At 44.3% G+C, this 21,618-nt stretch overlaps 2 protein-coding genes and 1 long non-coding RNA gene across 4 annotated transcripts in view; 2 read left to right on the top strand and 1 right to left on the bottom strand.

Annotated features, from left to right (window-relative positions):
• Positions 1–1,721, top strand: part of LOC307215681 (broad substrate specificity ATP-binding cassette transporter ABCG2-like) — a 36,400-nt gene extending 34,679 nt beyond the window's left edge. Inside the window, exon 16 of the mRNA XM_079975193.1 lies at positions 1,043–1,721. Within this exon, the coding sequence (XP_079831319.1) occupies positions 1,043–1,190 (148 nt within the window). The 3' untranslated portion in view covers positions 1,191–1,721. The remainder of the gene's footprint in view (positions 1–1,042) is intronic.
• A 6,423-nt stretch (positions 1,722–8,144) lies between these two features.
• LOC307215837 lies at positions 8,145–14,036 on the bottom strand. Its single transcript, XR_013838661.1, has 3 exons — positions 13,935–14,036; positions 8,996–9,267; positions 8,145–8,615 (listed from the first exon to the last, which is right to left on the bottom strand). It is a non-coding gene; the product is annotated as an uncharacterized lncRNA (long non-coding RNA).
• BLOC1S2 (biogenesis of lysosomal organelles complex 1 subunit 2) lies at positions 14,025–20,658 on the top strand. Of its 2 annotated transcripts, none has more exons than XM_079975528.1 (5): positions 14,025–14,167; positions 15,564–15,680; positions 17,410–17,529; positions 19,358–19,462; positions 20,168–20,658. In XM_079975528.1, the coding sequence occupies exons 1-5, from the start codon at positions 14,092–14,094 to the stop codon at positions 20,197–20,199; spliced, it is 450 nt and encodes a 149-aa protein (XP_079831654.1). In that variant the 5' UTR covers positions 14,025–14,091; the 3' UTR covers positions 20,200–20,658. The 2 variants fall into 2 exon arrangements, with proteins under 2 accessions (XP_079831654.1, XP_079831655.1); XM_079975529.1 differs by lacking the exon at positions 14,025–14,167 and adding an exon at positions 14,238–14,328.
• The last annotated feature ends 960 nt before the right edge of the window (positions 20,659–21,618 follow it).

The following is a 21,618-nucleotide window of genomic DNA, read 5'->3' as shown; positions in this document are numbered from 1 at the left end:
CAATTCTATTGAAAACTAGTCATTTATTTCCAGTAATGGAAGAACAGTCCCTCTCATCAAGGTCCCATATAAAGAACCCAGAAACCAAAATCACAAAGAGTATTGATAAAGACTGTCTGCTGATTTAAAGAAATAGTACTTGATTAAGGCTGCAACCCTATATCACTTACCAGGGAGTAAGATCTATTGTGTTGAACTGGACTTATTTTTGAGAAGACATTAAATTGTTTAAAACTCATAGGATTAATGGATCAGTTAAACCCCTTGGAAGATGGAGGTTGCCATCTGTTTGAGTCAAAAGCCTTGGGTTTCTGGGAAATACCCATCCATACCTACCCCCTGCACTGTGCCCCACTCAAGAATTTCCCTCCTAAAGCCATTGTGTGCTTGTAAAAAATATCTCAGTTCCCCTAAGCCACATCCTTGTGTGTCGATTACTACATTTTGGCTACAGAAAGCTCCTCAACATTCAACCTGCGGGTGGCGCTATGGTCTTAACCACAGAGCCTAGGAATTGCTGATCAGAAGGTCGGCAGTTCAAATCCCCGCGACGGAGTGAGCTCCCGTTGCTCGGTCCCAGCTCCTGCCAACCTAGCAGTTCGAAAGCACATCAGAGTGCAAGTAGATAAATAGGTATTGCTCTGGCAGGAAGGTAAATGGCGTTTCTGGGCGCTGCTCTGGTTCTCCAGAAGCAGTTAATCTTAATACATAACAATACAGAACTGCAGCTAATCTTAATACATAACACTATGTTTCTATGAATTCAGTGAAAAAGGGTCTAACTCTTCTCCCGGTGCTCATTTGCCACAAATTATTTGCAGAGGGCATTGTCAGAGCTGCATAAAGGGGTAGGAAAATACCCAGTAAAAATGAAATGAAGAATGCAGCAAGAGTTGGCCTTTGGGGAAAATTGTGTAGCCTTGGATCAGCAAGCATTTGTTTTCCGTGCTTGGGAATAGTGACAGGGTTGTCTTTCTAGCGCTGCAGCATTGCTTCAGTTAATGAATAACATTCTGAATGTTTGTACTATCCTTTTTGACAGGTGCTATGGCGAACAATACCTCTGCGGACAGGGAATAGAGGCTACCAACTGGGCAATGTGGGAGAACATTGTGGCTCTTAGCTGTATGACAGTCATCTTCCTCCTGATAGCATATGCCAAACTGCGGTTCATGAAGAAGTTCACCTAATGCAGAAAAGATGACCTACAAAACGGACATTTAAGTCTTCCTGGGTCCAACCAGAAAAAGTCATTGTTTCAATTAACTGGGAGGACCATACTGCACTAACCACATTTTTTTACATTGCTGATATTTAATCTTTTTTTGTAAAGGAAGCAATTTGTTTTAGCTGATTCATTTTTTATATAGAATTCTGTCATTCACTTTGACGTTTAGATTAGCCTTGTATATTTCTCAGGAAATTTGTTTAGATCTGTAATTAGTTTTCTTTGGGGAAGGGGGAGCACTTTGTAAACTGAGTCTGGGGACTCAGCTGCAATGAAAACGTTTTAAGTGTGTTGTAAAGTGCATTATGCAAAGGTGACACTAGATGGCGATCGTGAGCTATGGCAAAATCTGTATATTTTTCAAAATGTGTGGGTTTTTCACAGCGTTTTTTAAATATGTGTCTAAATTCAACCTGGGTAAAAAGGGCAGCAGCGGTTAAATCTGAAGAAAACAGAGGGCAAGGGGAAATCAATAAAGGAAGTGAACCTAAAAGTATGTTTTTATTTGAGAAAGCACTCCCAGTTGAAAGTCCTAGTGTGTTTCAAGTGTAAGCTGTCTTCCTCAGGAGTGCTGTGGGAAGTGACCTCCCAAAAGATGAAGGGCAAGATCCAAGCACCCTGTTCTGCTCGTGGGAAGACTCCTGCTTGTGCAATGGGGCTTCCTCGCTCCCCTCATGCACCCCATCAATCTGCTTTGGAGGGTCAGGAGGAACCCCCCCCCCCCGAACAGAACACAGATGGAGCAGAAGGAAGACTGTTCCATCAGGCCAGCAGAAATACCCGTATTTTTCGCTCTATAAGACGCACCAGACCACAAGACACACCTAGTTTTTGGAGGAGGAAAACAATAAAAAAAAAAATTCTGAATCTCAGAAGCCAGAACAGCAAGAGGGATTGCTGCACAGTGAAAGCAGTAATCCCTCTTGCTGTTCTGGCTTCTGGGATAGCTGCGCAGCCTGCATTCGCTCCATAAGACACACACACATTTCGCCTTACTTTTTAGGAGGGATAAACTGAGTCTTATAGAGCAAAAAAGACGGTACTTATGCTGACAGAATGATCTCCTTAGCGCTGTGCTGAATTCCCCCTAAATAAACTTATCGTTCAAAAATTATTGTACATCCAACTGGCAGGTGGATAGCTGGAAGTAACTTTTATCTGTTCTTGAGCTATCCCTTTTTCTTTTTATTCTATGATTATTTCCTTTAATATTCTCTCTCTCTCTCTCTCTCTCTCTCTAATATTCTCACTTACTGTATTTTGGCAAGAATGGAGGCAGGTGAAGATGTTGAGCAGTAGGTGAAAGACACTGAGTGCTAGGCAGGGAAGGGAGGAGGTGGGCTGGGGAAAGAAAGAGATGGGAGGGTGCATCCTTCTCCGTATGGGATAAAAGTTAGGATATATCGTTGAGAGAGGATTCTTCCACAGTGGTACCTTGGTTCTCAAATGCCTTGGTACTTGAATAACTTCGAACCAGAACGCTGCAAAACTGGAAGTAAGTGTTCAGGTTTGCGAACTTTTATTCTATTTTTTTATTCTTATTTTATTTTATTTTTATTCTAATGGCTGTTTTAGGGGTTGTTTTTAAAAGTTTGGAACGGATTAATCTGTTTTGCATTACTTTCTATGGGAAAGCGTGTCTTGGTTTTGGAACGCTTTGGTTTTGGAATGGACTTCTGGAACTGATTAAGTTTGAGAACCAAGATACCACTGTAGTTCTTTTCTCTTTCTTTCTTTCTTTCTTTCTTTCTTTCTTTCTTTCTTTCTCTCACTCTCTCTTTTAATTATTCTTTATTTAGATTGGTTTTTTTAATTTTTACTGTATTGTGAAAAAGTAAAACTTTATTTTAAAAAAAGAAATGCATCATTCAGTGAATAAATTGGGGACTATATTGTCTCAGAGGCCCTAAACTTGAGGTTCTAAACTACTGAAGGTAATGGGGCCCTTTATATGTCCAGCTGTCCTTTGTCAACAACAAATTGTCACTGTTTTGTGTGTTGAATATATGCTATATGGTAATTTATGGACCTAATAGGTATCTAAAGCCATTTGCACATGCAGAATGTAGACACCCTATATATAAGGTAAAAGGTAAAGGTACCCCTGCCCGTACGGGCCAGTCTTGACAGACTCTGGGGTTGTGCGCCCATCTCACTTAAGAGGCCAGGGGCCAGCGCTGTCCGGAGACACTTCCGGGTCACGTGGCCAGCGTGACATCACTGCTCTGGCGAGCCAGAGCCGCACACGGAAACGCCGTTTACCTTCCCGCTGGTAAGCGGTCCCTATTTATCTACTTGCACCCGGAGGTGCTTTCGAACTGCTAGGTTGGCAGGCGCTGGGACCGAGCAGCGGGAGCGCACCCCGCCGCAGGGATTCGAACCGCCGACCTTTCGATCGGCAAGTCCTAGGCACTGAGGCTTTAACCCACAGCGCCACCTGCGTCCTATATATAGAAATGAGCAAACCAGTGATATTTTAGGGAGCAGGCTAGCAGGCAGGGCCCATTACCTACACAACACAAAACACTGTTGCTGTATGTAGGTTTTATTTTATTTCTTTTTTATCTTATATTTTGGAAATGCACATCCAGGTTTTTTTCCTTTAAATCCCCCCCCCCCCCAAGAGAGTGGAGCCCTAAGCTATAGCTTGTTTAGCTTATACGTAAATCCGGCACTGCTAGCACCCACTATAATTCCGCGGAACAATGGAAATTCTTAATGGCAGTTGTACTGGGTTACATTTCTGCAAGCTGGCAACCCCAAACTACCCAGCACCTAGGAATTATCAACCCCCCCCCCCTTTTTCTAAATAACTTTGCCAGCCGAATCTCATAGCTGCCTTCCTGACACCAGTGTTGCCATAGCTTTGCTGGATTGGGTCCGCTGCAGCCCAAACAAGGTAAGCTACAGTAATACTAGTGTTGGAAGGACTGCTCCACACCAGCCACTTGTACCAGAGATGGGTTAGGAAAAGACCCCTGTAAAAAATCCTGGAGAAGCTGTGATAGGAATTTTGAGGTCTTAGATATATGGTAATGTTCATAACTGCACGTACATAGATCAGCACAGGAAGACCGACCTGAAACCATTTTGATTCCTAAACTGAGCAAATGTTTCTCTGCATGGTCAAAGTGGGAAAGCCTCCCCATTGTGTTTTCCTTCACAAATCCTGTCTTAAGGGTATGTCTGTGTTTGAATAGGGTGTGAGCCTGTGACCTGGCTAAGGAACTAAGTATTTATCATGTAGCACCCTGCTTGTGGTTAACGCTTAGCTGGAATGAAATATTCAACGCAGCAATAGAGAAATTAAAATAATAATTTATTTGTCAGACAAATAAATATGAGGCACAGTGGTATATGGTTACCAAGCTCTGGCCTGGCCTCTTGCCATTCTGGCCAGCACTTATATTTCCTTAATCCAGCCCCCTTGCTCCTCCTGTGGCTGCCTCTGTCCAATCAGCCTGGTTGAAATTCCTATTTGCTGTTTGCTAGAACCAATCACAAAAGATACACCCATTTCCTCTTGTCCTTTTATGGGAAACAAAAAGCTATATATTCTTCTATCTATAAATGACAAATAAGTAGTAATATATCTTACATGTTTCTCAACAAAGAACCTTAATTACCAGCTCACCTCGCCCTATTGCCCTCCAAAACAGATGGTTAATCTTAAATTTTTATCTTAAACAGATGTCAAGGATCATCATTGAAAGATCTCCTTCCTTTGGAGGTCTTTTAAACAAAGGCCTGACAACCAGTGCTCTAATGATGTTTCCTGCTTGGCAGGGGGGGCTGGGCTGGTGGCTGATGGCCCCTGTGATCTCTTCCAACTATATGAAATAAGAATCTAGCATAAGGATTTAACATTTCTTAGCTTCTAATTCCTTTGCATAATTACATTTAAGCCAATATATATTTAATACATAACATAGATAACCTTTTAAAAGGAAAAGAAATCTTAAAAGGATCTCAGTTTAAGAAAGAAACAACTTTAGAAAAAGACTTCCCAAAATACTCTCTTCTCCAGCCAAGCCAGTTGCCTTTTTCACTGCTCTTGACCTTTCAACCTTAGGAAAATATGGCTCAAGTTTAATGGGAGGCACATGGTTTTATTTTACTATTTACCCACTCTTAATTATGTTTATCTCTTTTTTTATCTTCTGTAATATGTAGGGTCAGTGTAACCTTGGCTGTCAGCCTGTAATTCCCTTTTTACGACTTTGAGAATTGTTTTCTGCTATAAATCAGGGGGCCCCCTTGTCTAGGAGGAAAAACATTGCCAAGGTTCTTAGGCAGCTGCTCTTCTGCCTGGCATGAACATTTGAAAATCTTTAAGCTCATTTTAAGATACAGGCCCTGATCAAGCCTTAATAAAAATGCAGGCTTATGATTAGATGCCTCAATCACTGCAAAAGCATGGCCAGGCTCCCCAGGCCTGCAATCAAGTAACCTGCCAGACAGGAGATAAACAACAACAGGAGAAAAACAATATTAAAATTTCTGTTTTAGACCGCCTTTTCTGTGATGTAGGTGTGATGTGTCTGAGGGGTGGTCTTAGGTTACACCCCTTCTGTGATGTATGTATGATGTTTCTGGGGGTGGTCTTGATCTACAGGGTGGCAATTTCAAAAGTCTTTATAAGGCCTTGCACACCATTTTTCTGGGTCCCTCCTATCTCCTGCGGTTGAGGGGAGTACCCTGTTGCAATAGATCAATAAAGATCAAGCTTACTATCTGCTTTGCTTCTCAATATTCTCTGGTTCCAAGGGACACAGGTGGCGCTGTGGGTTAAACCACAGAGCCTTGGACTTGCTGATCAGAATGTCGGCGGTTCGAATCCCTGTGACCGGGTGAGCTCCCGTTGCTCGGCCCCTGCTCCTGCCAACCTAGCAGTTTGAAAGCATGTCAAAGTGCAAGTAGATAAATAGGTACCACTCCGGCGGGAAGGTAAACGGCGTTTCCGTGCGCTGCTCTGGTTCGCCAGAAGCGGCTTAGTCATGCTGGCCACATGACCCGGAAGCTGTACGCTGGCTCCCTCGGCCAATAAAGCAAAATGAGTGCCGCAACCCCCGAGTTGATCACGACTGGACCTAATGGTCAGGGGTCTCTTTACCTTTACCTATTCTTTGGTTGGCCTCTGTTATTTTCTCCTACCAATAGGGAATCTATGTAAGGACTCTATATGGGCTCTTGAATACCCCAGAAAGGAAAAGGGCATTTTTTCTTTACAACAAAGCCCTACCAGTCAGTGAGAGCAACACCAACCTAAACGGGCCAGTGATCTGACTCTCTGTAGGCCAGCTTCCCGTGTGCCTATTGACAAAGGCATTGATGTCTGTGTGAGATAAGCCCAGGAGATCATTAACCTGTGTATTTACTGAGGGCTTATCCACACTTAACCTTTCCTAGGACAGATTGTGAAGCTGAGGCTCCAGTACTTTGGCCACCTCATGAGAAGAGAAGACTCCCTGGAGAAGACCCTGATGTTGGGAAAGATGGAGGGCACAAGGAGAATGGGGCGACAGAGGACGAGATGGTTGGATAGTGTTTTCGAGGTTACCAGCATGAGTCTGACCAAGCTGCGGGGGGCAGTGGAGGACAGGAGTGCCTGGCGTTCTCTGGTCCAGGGGGTCACAAAGAGTCGGACACGACTAAACGACTAAACAACAACAACAAACAACACACTCTTCCCAGACACCATCTCATGCCCTTCAACATTTCTCCAGTGTAAACAGAGACGTTCTACTCCATCCCCTCCAACATTTCTCCCATGGATATAGGGACATCCTAAGGGAAAACTGGGCATTCTGGGATCAAATCAGAAACCAGGATGGCTTCTGTAAATCCAGAATCGTCCCTGGTAAATAGGGGCGCTTGGAGGGTCTAAAAGCTTCATATCCGAGCACCCTCCCCCCCTCCCCGTTCCTATGCTTTCCCCTCAAAAATTCACTCTTTAAAACTCATTTGGAGCAAATGTCAACACACGTAAAACCCAAATTGACATTTGCTCCAATTCAGCTTTAAAGCGCAGCTTTCTTTGGGGAAAGCTTGGGACACAACAACAACAACAATGCTTGGACAGGGAGTGTTAAGGTGCAGATTTCTGTCTGGAAAGAGTGGGGCAAAATTTAAGTGTGGATAATCCCTTTATGCGTGTGGTTAATATAAGTTTACTTAACCCAAAGGTTAGGTTTTATTATTTAAAACACACAGGTGAGAGACAGTTGTCATAAAAAAACAACAACTGAGATATACTCAGAGTCCTGTAGTGATTTCATGCTCTTTATTGCAGCTTGTAAAACCGTGATTGAATTGCCCCCCAAACCTCAGGCTTTTATATACATTATTTACACAATGAGTCCCGTCTGATTGGCTGATTCTGCTTCCCTCCTGGAGCATGATTGGTCTTTTCCTGCCAACCAATCAGTTGTTGCATTCTAGGATCCTACTTGCCTATTGTTATAGGATCCTAGCTTAGTACAGTGGTACCTCGGGTTACATACGTTTCAGGTTACAGACTCTGCTAACCCAGAAACAGTACCTCGGGTTAAGAACTTTGCTTCAGGATGAGAACAGAAATCATGCTCTGGCAGTGCAGCAGCAGCAGCAGCAGGAGGCTCCATTAGCTAAAGTGGTGCTTCAGGTTAAGAACAGTTTCAGGTTAAGAGGTACTGTACATAACAGCAACAGATTACCAAACTGGGTGTGCACCCTAGATGACATTATAGGTAAGTAGTTGCTTAGTTCAGAGAATCATAGAGATGGAAGGGACCCTGAGGTTTCCTCTAGTCCAGTGACATCCAACTCCCAAGAGACTGCGATCTACTCCTGGGGGGGGGGGGGAATTGGCAGTGATCAGGGGTGGGGGGCAGGGGGCAGACCAAAGTTGCTGAGCTTTCTTTAGGGAAGCAGGTCTTTATAGGTTCAGCTAAAACTCCTGAAGTAGAAATCAAATCAAAGGCCCTCTCCTTGGTTGGAAGTGCAGTGTGAAAATCATTTTACTACCTGCGAAGTGAGGACAGCATACTACAGCCTAAGTTGTATCCTTGCAAGAAAAACTTGTAGAAAAACTAGCCCCAGGGCACAACATTACGCAGGAAGACAAACTGGCACGCTATTCTACATAAGGACCTCCCATAATACCTTACCTTAATACGGGTTATGGTTTAAACCAAAAGAAAGGATGAAACAACTCATTCTAAAACTGAGCAGTTCCCCTGAGGAATATATAACACTTATAACATAGTCTTTGCTTGTTCTAGCATGCTGAGACACACGTGAGATGATTAGGAATGCAGTAAGAGAGGACTAGAGGAAGCCTGAGAGACACATCCACAAACTGAACTGAGAATCATATTTAGCTCTGATAACTAAATGCAGTGTATTCCTGACTTTTATATCGGGACGCAGGTGGCGCTGTGGGTTAAAGCCTCAGCGCCTAGGACTTGCCGATCGAAAGGTCGGCGGTTCGAATCCCTGCGGCGGGGTGCGCTCCCGCTGCTCGGTCCCAGCGCCTGCCAACCTAGCAGTTCGAAAGCACCTCCGGGTGCAAGTAGATAAATAGGGACCGCTTACCAGCGGGAAGGTAAACGGCGTTTCCGTGTGCGGCTCTGGCTCGCCAGAGCAGCGATGTCACGCTGGCCACGTGACCCGGAAGTGTCTCCGGACAGCGCTGGCCCTTGGCCTCTTAAGTGAGATGGGCGCACAACCCCAGAGTCTGTCAAGACTGGCCTGTACGGGCAGGGGTACCTTTACCTTTACCTTTACCTGACTTTTATGGGACACCATTGCACAGCCAACTTTCACAAATCCAAACCATATGAGGTTCCTAGCGCCGTGCTGAAATCTTCAATTTCTCAAAGGTTTCCTTCTCTTGCAAATGAGCCTTCCATTTTTTCTGTCTTGTTCTCGGGGGCACTCGAGAATATCCTCGATCATTTTCTCATGCATTTTCTTTCTCGTAAATTCGCGGACGATCAGAAATCATGTGGGATCCGTTTTAAGCCACAGCACTAGCAGAATATCGCCATAGAAGATCGCTGAGAAAGAGGGGAGGAAGGAAGGATTTTAGAGAGCATATACCCTACAGTCAACCTCTGGTTACAAGAGCTCAGGTAGCAGTTAGGTTTCAAAGGACTAAACCATGCTTCTTCAACCTTGGCCCTCCAGATGTTTTTGGCCTACAACTCCCATGATCCCTAGCTAGCAGGACCAGTGGTCAGGGATGATGAGAATTGTAGTCTCAAAACATCTGGAGGGCCAAGGTTGAAGAAGCCTGGTTTAGTCCTTTGAAACCTAACTGCTACCTGAGCTCTTGTAACCAGAGGTTGACTGTAGAGTTTCATATTATATGCTCTCTAAAATCCTTCCTTCCAGAACCCATCTAAATGCAGACATGTTATAATCTATTATTGCATGCTGCTTTGCAAAGATGAGAGGCCAGGTCTGTGCTGTGAGGAGGGAACTACAGGGTAAGGTCAAACAGGGGAAGAGTGGGCAACTGTTGCAGATATATGTACTTAGTTGCAAAAGGGTTATGCAATATGGCTAAAAAGCCTATTGGGCAAAAAAATATATTAAAAAATGCCCCGTGGAGAACCATGCATGGTTTCTGACAGCCAAGTGGTCACTGCTTGGCAACGCTGGTCTGCCTGGCACATGTTTTTTAGTATGTGTTTGTGTGTGTGTGTGTGTGTGTGTGTGTACACACACACACACATATAATTTTTTTTATATATATAAAGTTTTACACAACAAATTTAAATTCAAACATTAAACATCAACATAATCATTTAGGATTCTCTGAATCCTTCAACTTCCCTCTGCCCTCCCTTCCGAACTTAAAAATGGAAAGTGTAATGCTGGTGATCAACAAAAGAGGTTTAAAGACTGTCTCAAGGCAAATCTAAAAAAATGTAGTATAAACACTGAAAACTGGGAAACACTGGCCTGCGAGTGCTCCAGTTGAAGAACAGCCTTTACCAAAGGTGTCATGGGCTTTGAAGACACTCAAACTCAGGATGCAAGGGAGAAACATGCTAAGAGGAAGGCATGCTTGGCAAACCCTCACCGTGATCAACTCCCATTCAGAAACCAATGTCCCCACTGTGGAAGGACGTGTGGATCCAGAATTGGCCCCCACAGTCACTTACGGACTCATTGTTAAAACTGTGTTTATGGAAGACAAACTTACTCGGCTACGAGTGATCGCCAAAGAAGAAGTAGAAGACCATTATCAATCTATTTTCAACTGCTTCCCTTATTTTCTCTATTATTATTTTTTAAAATCCATTTTTACCATTGTTTTTTGCGCATTACAAGCATGACTCAAATCCTGCCAATTTTTTTAGTTGTTTACAGTGTTCTCTTAAACACATTGTAAATTTCCCCCATCACTTCTTAAAGTTCTTCTCTTCCTGGTTTCTGATTTTCCCGGTCCATTTTGCCAGAGTCCATTATCTTCACCAGCCATTCGTCTCTGGTTCAGAACTTTGTCTTCTTTCCATCTCTGGGTCAGGAGTATTCATGCAGCTGTCCCTTCAGAATCTCTGCACCTAAAATGCCTAGTAAAAACGAACCACATGAGGTGGACATGCAAAATAACAAAAGTGTTCTGGGAAATGATTTGCAATGCGCTGAAAAAAATGTTTAAAATAGGTCTGCCTGGCACTTGTAGTCATCTCTGACATGGCTTAATGACTGGGCTAATCCTGCCTGGACCTCATGCAAGGATGGTGGTGGAAAGGGGTTCCGAGCCGGATTTAGGTTTGATGAGGCCCTAAGCTATTGAAGGTAATGGGGCCCTTTATATGTCCAGCTGTCCTTTGTCAACAACAAATTGGCGCTGTTTTTTTGTGTTGAATATATGCTATATGGTGGTCGTTTGTGGACGTAATAGGTACCGGTATCTAAAGCCATTTGCACATAACAAAATATGTACTTTATCAAAGTAATTGTTGAACTGAAATACAATTAAGAAGTTTAGTAATAGCAAAATAATTAAGCTCTAACTTAAAATGATTTTTTATTTATAACAAACTTAATGCAAACACACTGGCATTTGGCAATAACAAATTTCCATTAGAAACACAATCTGCAAAGATTCATAATTTATTCTCTAGAAACTTGCTCTAGAAAATATCACTGGTTTGCTATAATGAAATCATAATAGCAAACCAGTGATATTTTAGGGAGCAGGCTAGCAGGCGGGGCCCATGACTTACATCATAGGAGCCTAGGTAAAGGTAAAGGGTAAAGGGACCCCTGACCATCAGGTCCAGTCGTGACCGACTCTGGGATTGCGACGCTCATCTCGCTTTATTGGCCGAGGGAGTCGGCGTACAGCTTCCGGGTCATGTGGCCAGCATGACTAAGCTGCTTCTGGCGAACCAGAGCAGCACACAGAAATGCCGTTTACCTTCCCGCCGGAGCGGTACCTATTTATCTTTTTTTTAAATTTATTTTTTTTTAAATAATTTTTATTCATTTTTCAAACACATAATAAAAACAAAGCACAAAACAAAAAGTCAAAACACAAAACAAAAACATACAAAACATTTAAACAAATATAACTTCAAAATTGTATTTTCATACACCTTCTTTCCTTCGACTTCCCCATACCTCCCCATCCCTGCATCCTTGTTTTATGATTCTTTAGCAACCCTTTGGTCAATTTATCCTGATTCCCTTTCATTAAATTTCCTTTAGTTTTTTAGTTACAGCTGTACCTGATACCTATTTATCTACTTGCACTTTGACGTGCTTTTGAACTGCTAGGTTGGCAGGAGCAGGGACCGAGCAACGGGAGCTCACCCCGTTGCAGGGATTCGAACCACTGACCTTCTGATCAGCAAGTCCTAGGCTCTGTGATTTAACCCACAGCGCCACCCGCATCCCTTTCTTTCTTTCTTTCTTTCTTTCTTTCTTTCCAAACTACAAGAAAGAAGATTCCACCTAAACATTAGGAAGAACTTCCTGACAGTAAGAGCTGTTCGACAGTGGAATTTGCTGCCAAGGAGTGTGGTGGAGTCCATACTTAACCTGAAGCACCACTTTAGCTAATGGGGCCTCCTGCTGCTGCTGCGCCCCCAGAGCACGATTTCTGTTCTCACCCTGAAGCAAAGTTCTTAACCTGAAGCACTAGTTCTGGGTTAGCGGAGTCTGTAACCTGAAGCCTATGTAACCTGAGGTACCACTGTATAATATTTGATAATAATAATTTATCATTTATACCCCGCCCATCTTATTCAACATCTTTATCAATGACTTGGATGATGGACTCAAGGGCATCCTGATCAAATTTGCAGATGACACCAAACTGGGAGGGGTGGCTAACACCCCAGAGGACAGGATCACACTTCAAAACGACCTTGACAGATTAGAGAACTGAGCCAAAACAAACAAGATGAATTTTAACAGGGAGAAATGTAAAGTATTGCAGTTGGGCAAAAAAAATGAGAGGCACAAATACAAGATGGGTGACACCTGGCTTGAGAGCAGTACATATGAAAAGGATCTAGGAGTCTTGGTTGACCACAAACTTGACATGAGCCAACAGTGTGATGCGGCAGCTAAAAAAGCCAATGCAATTCTGGGCTGCATCAATAGGAGTATAGCATCTAGATCAAAGGAAATAATAGTGCCACTGTATTCTGCTCTGGTCAGACCTCACCTGGAGTACTGTGTCCAGTTCTGGGCACCACAGTTCAAGAAGGATACTGACAAACTGGAACGTGTCCAGAGAAGGGCAACCAAAATGGTCAAAGGCCTGGGAGCGATGCCTTATGAAGAACGGCTAAGGGAGCTGGGCATGTTTAGCCTGGAGAAGAGGAGGTTAAGGGGTGATATGATAGCCATGTTCAAATATATAAAAGGATGTCACATAGAGGAGGGAGAAAGGTTGTTTTCTGCTGCTCCAGAGAAGCGGACACGAAGCAATGGTTCCACACTACAAGAAAGAAGATTCCACCTAAACATTAGGAAGAACTTCCTGACAGTAAGAGCTGTTCGACAGTGGAATTTGCTGCCAAGGAGTGTGGTGGAGTCTCCTTCTTTGGAGGTCTTTAAGCAGAGGCTTGACAACCATATGTCAGGAGTGCTCTGATGGTGTTTCCTGCTTGGCAGGGGGTTGGACTCGATGGCCCTTGTGGTCTCTTCCAACTCTGTAATTCTATGATTGTATGATCCCGCCTACACAACACCAAGCAGTGTTGCTGTATGTAGGTTTTATTTATTTTATTTGTTTATGTTATATTTTGGAAATGTACATCCACGTTTTTTCCCTTTACATTTTTTGGGGGCCCCAAAAGAGTAGGGCCCTAAGCTATAGTGTGTTCAGCTTATACGTAAATCTGGCACTGGTTCCGAGGGTCATCTAGTCCAACCCCAATTTTTTTTTGCCTAAGGTAGGACTCGAACCCACGACCCTTACGTTCAGAGTCTCTCCCTCGAGGGCCGGCGGCAGATTCGCGTGCAAACCCCGTTTCCCCTGTTAAAACTCAAAAGCTGAGACTACGCCCCTCATTTGAGAACTTCAACCCGCTTCAGGTGCTGGGGAGGGAAATGGCACCAAGCGTACCCGGAAGCCCGCTCCGAACATAAAAGGAGCTCCCTCTACCCAAATAACCATTATGTCGTCTGCGGACGAAACCTCACCCAATCCGTGGACAGGGAAGAGACCACATGACGCACGCACGCGCACACACACCTTTTCCCCGAACCGCCCGGCGCTCCTGTTTCTGACGCATGCGCAGCGAGAGCCGGAAGCGGTGCATAAGGAGAGGGCGTCTGGCGGAAACCGGAAGTAACCTGTGGTGTGTTTTTCCCAGGCGGCGGAAGTGGGGGGAGGGGGAGGTCGGTTTGGAATGGCTGCCGCCGCCGCCGCCGCCGCCGCTGTCCCGCCTGAGGAGGCCTCGGAGGCCAGGCGACAAGGCCCCAAGCGTAAGATGGAGTGGGTGGGGCCACTGGTCACGTGTTTCCAAGGGGGGAGGGGCTTTCCCAACCGCCACCCCAGCAAGGGGTGTATGAGGGGACTCCATGGACCGAGACGGACCCATTGGGCCCACTTACCTCAGTACTGCCTGCACGGGCTGGCAGCAGAGGTGCTGATGACGCCCAGGTCGCGGGTTCAGTCCTATGCCCTTTTGAAATGTGGGGGGGGGGGGTTGGGGGGGGCTATTGGGTTATTTTTATTTTTATTATGAACTTTGTGGTTTTATATACAACAAAATCTTGATTTTATTCTGTCAACTGCCTTGAGACCCCCTGGTATAAAAGGTAAAGGTAAAGGTACCCCTGCCCGTACGGGCCAGTCTTGACAGACTCTGGGGTTGTGCGCCCATCTCACTCAAGAGGCCAGGGGCCAGCGCTGTCCGGAGACACTTCCGGGTCACGTGGCCAGCGTGACATCGTTGCTCTGGCCAGAGCCAGAGCCGCACACGGAAACGCCGTTTACCTTCCCGCTGGTAAGCGGTCCCTATTTATCTACTTGCACCCGGAGGTGCTTTCGAACTGCTAGGTTGGCAGGCGCTGGGACCGAGCAGCGGGAGCGCACCCCGCCGCAGGGATTCGAACCGCCGTCCTTTCGATCGGCAAGCCCTAGGCGCTGAGGCTTTAACCCACAGCGCCATAAATTCAATTAATAATAATAATAAGCCCCGCAAATTCCTGCGTTGCAAGGAGTTGGACTAGATGATCCTTAGGGGGCTATTGGGTTGTTTTAATTTATATTATGAATTTTGTGCTTTTATATACAACAAAATCTTGATTTTATTCTGTCAATTGCCTTGAGGTGGTATAGAGTGGTATATAAATTCAATTAATAATAATAATAATAATTCCCGCAAATTCCTGCATTGCAAGGAGTTGGACTAGATGATCCTTAGGGTCCCTTCCAACATCACAACACACACACACATACATACATACATACACAGAGAGAGAGGGAATATCTTCCAGCCCTGCCTGGATCATGCAATATGTTTTTTAAAAATGCATTTATATCCCACCTTTTTCCCCCTCCACAGGACACAAAGTGGTGTTTGTTCTCTCGACACTTCATTTAACCCCCCCCCCACAACCACCCTGTGAGGAGTAGGCCTGGGCAGTGTATTGTCACATCGGCCAGGACTGGTTTGAGGGCGTGATGTCGCCTTCCCCCAGTGGTATATTCTGTGCAGCTTTCAGGCTGTTGCCCAGATGGAGGCTGCAAACTAAACAAGTCTGCTTGATGTTGTTGGTATTGTGCTACATGTCAAGGATTTTGCGTCAGCGGATACAGCTGGTAAGCAGCTAACCTCTTGTTTCCCTGTTTTCTTTTATTAAAAAATCTGAACAGAGGATCCTGCTGTTGAAACAGCAGAAGAAGCAACAGAACCAGCTGAAGCAGATATCAATGAACTTTGCAAGGATATGTTCAACAAAATGGCCATTTACCTAACAGGTGAACTGACAGGTGAGTTTATATTAAATATAACACATTGTGATATCATTGGGGAGTTTCCATGCCAGAGAGGCATGGCCTGCTGAGTTCTGTGGGGCTTGCTTCCAAGTGAGAATGTACAGAGTGTGGGTAGGCAAACTAAGGCCCGGGGCCCGGATGCGGCCCAATCACCTTCTAAATCCGGCCCGCAGATGGTCTGAGAATCAGCATGTTTTTACATGAGTAGAATGTGTCCTTTTATTTAAAATGCATCTCTGGGTTATTTGTGGGGCCTGCCTGGTGTTTTTACATGAGCAGAATGTGTGCTTTTATTTAAAATGCATCTCTGGGTTATTTGTGGGGCATAGGAATTTGTTCATCCCCCCCCCCAATATAGTCCAGTCCCCCACAAGGTCTGAGGGACAGTGGACCGGCCCCCTGCTGAAAAAGTTTGCTGAGCCCTGCTCCAGAGTCTTGCGTCTTCTACCTCCCCCAAGTAGAATCAGCGTTTCTTAAGAAAATTCTCAAAACCAAGCCACATATACCAGCTCAGCTCTTAAGATTCCCACGTTTTCCAGGAATGTCACTATATCACACAAAGGAGTAGAGTTGATCCATGTAGCATGGCTTTGCTAGGAAACTCCCAGAGGAAGTTGCTGTTCTGCTTGTGCAACAGACTTCTGCTTGCACAATGGAACTTTCCCCTCCTCTCCCCTAAGGCCCCTCATTCCCTCAAAATACATTCCAGAGGTTGAGAGTCCTTTCCTTGAGCTGATTGGGGATGTGCAGAGAGAGGAGTAAAAGGTGAAGTCCCATTGCATGAGCAGAATACAGTACTACTTGCACAGTGCTGGATGCAACACACTTTTAATTTTCTTCTGGCTCCCCATGAGTCATGAATGCATGTCTGTGGGATTGCAGTAAATAAAGAGGCCTTTACTATTGTTCCTAAATCATAAATATGCTGAAATATGCATGGGTGTCAGGCATCCATATAGAGTTCTTTTGCTCATACCTTTGCTTGCATGGTGAAACAAGGTAGGCAGCCACGGTTTACCAGGCATCTGGTTACACTTCAGCCGAGAACCTTTACTTAATGGCTTCCAAACAAGATAGCCAGAAAATAAAACCAATTGGTTTCTCGATTTTGTCTTGTTTGGAATCCATTCACTATAAGCGGAAGCTGTAATTAACTGTGGCTTGCTGACTTGTTCTCTCAATTGCACAAAGGGAGGGATGAAGCAGAAGCAAAGGGAGTATAAAGCTTGTTATCATCGTGGTTTATTAAGCTGAAATTTGATTGAGCATGGTCGTAGAGTAGGAATCCAGCTCCCTGCTGATGCTACCCTTGCGCTGGACAGTTCCCTGATAGAGGCAGAGGTTAGATAACCACCAGACAAAGGAGTATTCACCTTCTTTTGAGGCAGTTTGTTAACAGCTGGTGCCACCAAGAAGCTCTTCTTGGTGTTTAATCTAAACCCCCTTTCTCGTAATTTGAATCCACTGGTTTAGGTCCTGCTGTTCCAAGCAACAGACAACAAATTTTCTCAATCAAATTTGATCAAATTTGATCTGAGGTTTAAATTCCATGTTTAAAATAGTCAGAGGAGTGGTCAACTTGAGAGAGGGGTGAGCCTACTATGCTACTCCATTGAATTTTAACTGAGGTTAAAATGGCCTCTTGTAAATAATTTACATTTTTAAAGCTGTGTCTCTCCCCCCCCACCCCCACTCCTTTCTCTTTCTCTCCTTCATTTTAAAGCCACTAGTGAAGATTACAAACTCCTGGAAAACATGAACAAACTGACTAGTTTGAAGTACCTGGAAATGAAAGATATTGCAATAAACATAAGTCGAAACCTGAAAGATTTGAATCAGAAATGTAAGTAGAGAGATACTTTCATTTGTGTCTTGTAACATGTTTGGATTGTAGGTTGGATCTATGTCCAATCACAGGGCGTGGTATAGAAATATAATAAATAATAATAATTCAGATCAAATTGTGCGCCACCAGAGAACTTTTGCAGAGGGGAAACTTGCAGCAATTAATTAGTGAAATGTTTGCACAGGCGGTCCTCTCTGAATGCAAAACGTGCAGTGAAGTTGCTAAGTATTGTCCTGAATGGGTGGGCATGATGGATGTTGGAGTCATACTGGGGTGGGAAGCAGGTAAGAGTTTTATTTAAAAGTCTTTCGGCAGAAGCAAAAGTTAAGAGTGGGCTTAGGTGTTAGTGGCATGTAAGAGTTATGAGGGAGGGGACTGTACTTGGCAATAACATCCCAATGTTATTAGGATGGTTGGTGAGTCTAGGAAGCTGGAGCAATATCAGAAAGGGTCTGTTGAGAAGGGGAGGTATTTGGGGATTAAACTTCCTTCCTTGAACTTGTGCTTTCAAAAAAGAATAAATCTTTTTTTCTTTTAAACCCAACATGTTTTGGTTAGATTTTTGTTGCCTTGTGTGATGTACTTTTAATGTACGTTATGCTTTTATTTTGAAATATACTACACGGCAGTGGCTTGCAAGAGCAATGTGGGGGGCTACCTTGGCTTTGGGAAGGAGGTGGCAGACCCTGTTGCAAAGTCTGTTTGCCTGGCTTTGCGAAGGTGGCAGAAGCTCTCTTGAACCCATCAGAGCATCATCCCTCCCTAAGCCAGCCAGCTCCTTCCCAAAGCCTGGCAGACTTTGGTTAGTTTATGGTGGTTTAAGTAGGGCATTTTAAAGTGTTACCTACTTCAAACTCTTACAGTGGCGCTTAAAATCTAAGCAAATTTTGTAGTGGGATCATTGAGTGACAGGTTGTGTAGGCCTGTATTTTGTGTTAGTTTTTGTGCTGTAAAATTACAGTGGTACCTCAGGTTACATACGTTTCAGGCTACAGACTCCCCTAACCCAGAAATAGTACCTCAGGTTAAGAACTTTGCTTCAGGATGAGAACAGAAATTGCACGGTGGCAGCAGCGGGAAGCCCCATTAGCTAAAGTGGTGCTTCTGGTTAAGAACAGTTTCAGGTTAAGAACGGACCTCTGGAACGAATTAAGTACGTATCCAGAGGTACCACTGTATATGTAATATGAAGGAAAGGGGGTGCAGGGAGAATTTTCTACAGATTTGAAGGAAAGGGGGACATTTCTCTGCCTTCCCACTTCCAGCCACTCTCTGAAGACTGGAGAATAGGCCCACAGAAGAATATTAGGAGGGCGGGCAGGGGAAGCGTGGCTTAATTTTTTTCAGTCTTCTGATGAGGATGAGGCCATATGAAAAATGAACATAAGATTTTAGCTGCAGTTCGTTCATTTTCAGCTTTGTAATCTTGTTATAAAGGGTCCAAAATGAACTTTTTGCCAATGAGCATTGCATTCAGCTCCAGCAAATACTTTTTTGTTTCAAGGTTTTGAAAATTGAGGGGCGCATTAGATTAGATGGCGCATTAGACTCGAGTAAATACGGCATTGAAAAGGATTTTGGGTGACCACACTGGGGAGGCCTGGAGAGCCTTTTCCCATCAGAGTAGACAATACTCAGCTACCTGGGCTCAGCTGCGTAATTGTTCCATTCTTATTTTTATTTTGCAATTTGACAGTTTTGAAAATATACCAACTTCTGGCCGCAAATCTAGTGACTGAAGAGGTGACAAAGTGGTACACCTTCAGTGAATCAGTGACTAATCCTTATTGTTTTCTCCCCGCCCTCACCTCTCACTTCCTCCAAGATGCCGGACTTCAGCCTTATCTGGAGCAAATCAATCTGATTGAAGAGCAGGTGGCAGCATTGGAACAGGCCGCATACAAGCTAGATGCATATTCAAAGAAACTTGGTAAGTACTTGTGACATTGCTAGAAAGTATACAGAAATGCTGCCTATTTTACCCCTTTTCCACAAGGAGGGGGGTTGCATCCCCTCCATGAACCTTGATAAGTTTTTTTTACCCTTTTGGAACATGATATATCTGTGGAGGTTGCTGTTGTGCACTAATAGATTTCCAGGGCGTCCCACTCAGGTTTCTTAAATACAGTGGTACCTCAGGTAACATATGCTTCAGGTTACATACGCTTCAGGTTACAGACTCCGCTAACCCAGAAATAGTGCTTCAGGTTAAGAACTTTGCTTCAGGATGAGAACAGAAATCGTGCTCCGGTGGCGCGGCAGCAGCAGGAGGCCCCATTAGCTAAAGTGGTACTTCAGGTTAAGAACAGTTTCAGGTTAAGTACGGACCCCTGGAACGAATTAAATACTTAACCTGAGGTACCACTGTAATACAGGGCATGGCTGACACTACAAAGTGGTAAAATGTAACCTGAATCATATTATCGCAATAGCCAGAATACTCCCATCTGTGGATAACTTTTTGAAATTGTAAGAGATGAGTGGAACCCAGGCAATGTTTTAGCTACTGAAAACAGCTTCTGGATGTTCAGTCTCTATGTAAAAGTGGCACTACATGAGGCTGTGACATAGGTCCTGGGTTCATAACTGAAAGGGAGTTTGCTTTCCCTAATGGCTGTGTGTTTGTCTTCCGCAGAAGCAAAGTACAAAAAGCTGGAGAAACGGTGAAAGAAGTGCATTGAGTGACAGGACTTTTCTTCGAGAACACATGACTTACTCCTCCGAAGAAAACTGAACTTTACAAAACTTGTACTACAAAACTACCATTGGAGAGAGTCATGTGGGCACTCTAAGGAACAGTGTTGCCCCCCCTCCTTTGTTTGAGGCTGAGACATCTTTCCCTTCTTGTAGAATCTGTTGCTTTTTACTATTTTTGTCACTTGTTTTACAGAAAACGTATCAGTTGAAGCTACTGTTAATGGCTTCAGCCAGGGCCCTGCAGTAGCTTAACTGAGCAGTTCTGTACCTCCTTCCCTACTGAGCAAGTCCCTTCTGTGCTCTGAAAATTGCTTCGTTTGTGAACATGGAAGTTTCCAGTATGCCGTGTTGGCAGGTGATGTGGTGTGGCCTTGCAGCAAAGCATCTTCTCTCGCCGTGCTTTTTTGAGAAATAAACACCTGGGAATTACAGCGGCCCTTTTCTTACTCTTTCTCGGGGGGACAGAATTATCTTCCACTTCATCCAGTGTGGCATGAGAGCTGACGCTCAGAACTACGCATGCGGCTCCTCCAGACTGCTGTTTCTTTGGAGCCTGGTTAGATACAGTTTGCATGGAGAGAACTGGCTGTATCTCAACAGTTTTTCAACATGGACAACTGGGACAGGAGTGGGTTGGGATCTGTAGCTTCCGCATGTGGGTACCAGCTTGATACAGAAGTGGAGAACATGTTACGAAGAACTGGATGGGAAGATGGGGCAATGGGTCAGTAGGGGTCTTGTGATCAGGAGAGGAGAGAGCGATGACATGAATTAATTAAATTAACACTGCTATTGTTGTGCCAAGGCTATATATGTCTAGAATTTTGTGTTTGAAATCTACATTGGTACGCTCAACATAATTCTGAGTTTAGAAGAACTCTAGATTTTGTCATCATACTTCGAGACTAGTATCCTAGCATGATTTCTCAGGTCTGGATACAATCTAGTAATATGAGCCCCTCTCCTCGTTCACAGTCCCATGCTTGCTTTGGAAAATTGGTGTAGTTTTTTTCTAATCGTGTCTTGTAGCTTCCTCTGTGGTTGCCACAGCTATGTTTATTGGCAGATGTGGCACTGTGGCATCAATGGATGCTAATTATAAAGAAAGGCACTGGCAAATACCTTCCCTGGAATCTCAATTGTCAGTTCTTCTACAAAGGCTGGAGTCTAGAAGTCTATCTCCGGGTCTTCCCCTATATCAGGGATGTCCAACAGGTCAATCGCGATCTACTGGTAGATCCCCGCTAGGTTTTGGTAGATCGCGGTCGTTCTCTGGATCCCTTTCCTTAGCGTCGCTAAAACTGACTCCTGCCATGCCCCCTCGGCCTACCCTCTATTGTTGTATGATCTCTGGAAGAGAAGACAGAGCTTTCTTTGTGCTGCTGTTGT

This window comes from Podarcis cretensis (assembly GCF_951804945.1).
Source record: "Podarcis cretensis genome assembly, chromosome: 5".
Classification (NCBI taxonomy): domain Eukaryota; kingdom Metazoa; phylum Chordata; class Lepidosauria; order Squamata; family Lacertidae; genus Podarcis; species Podarcis cretensis.
The sequence above is the reverse complement of the archived record's forward strand: the minus strand, read 5'-3'. Positions and strand labels throughout refer to the sequence as shown.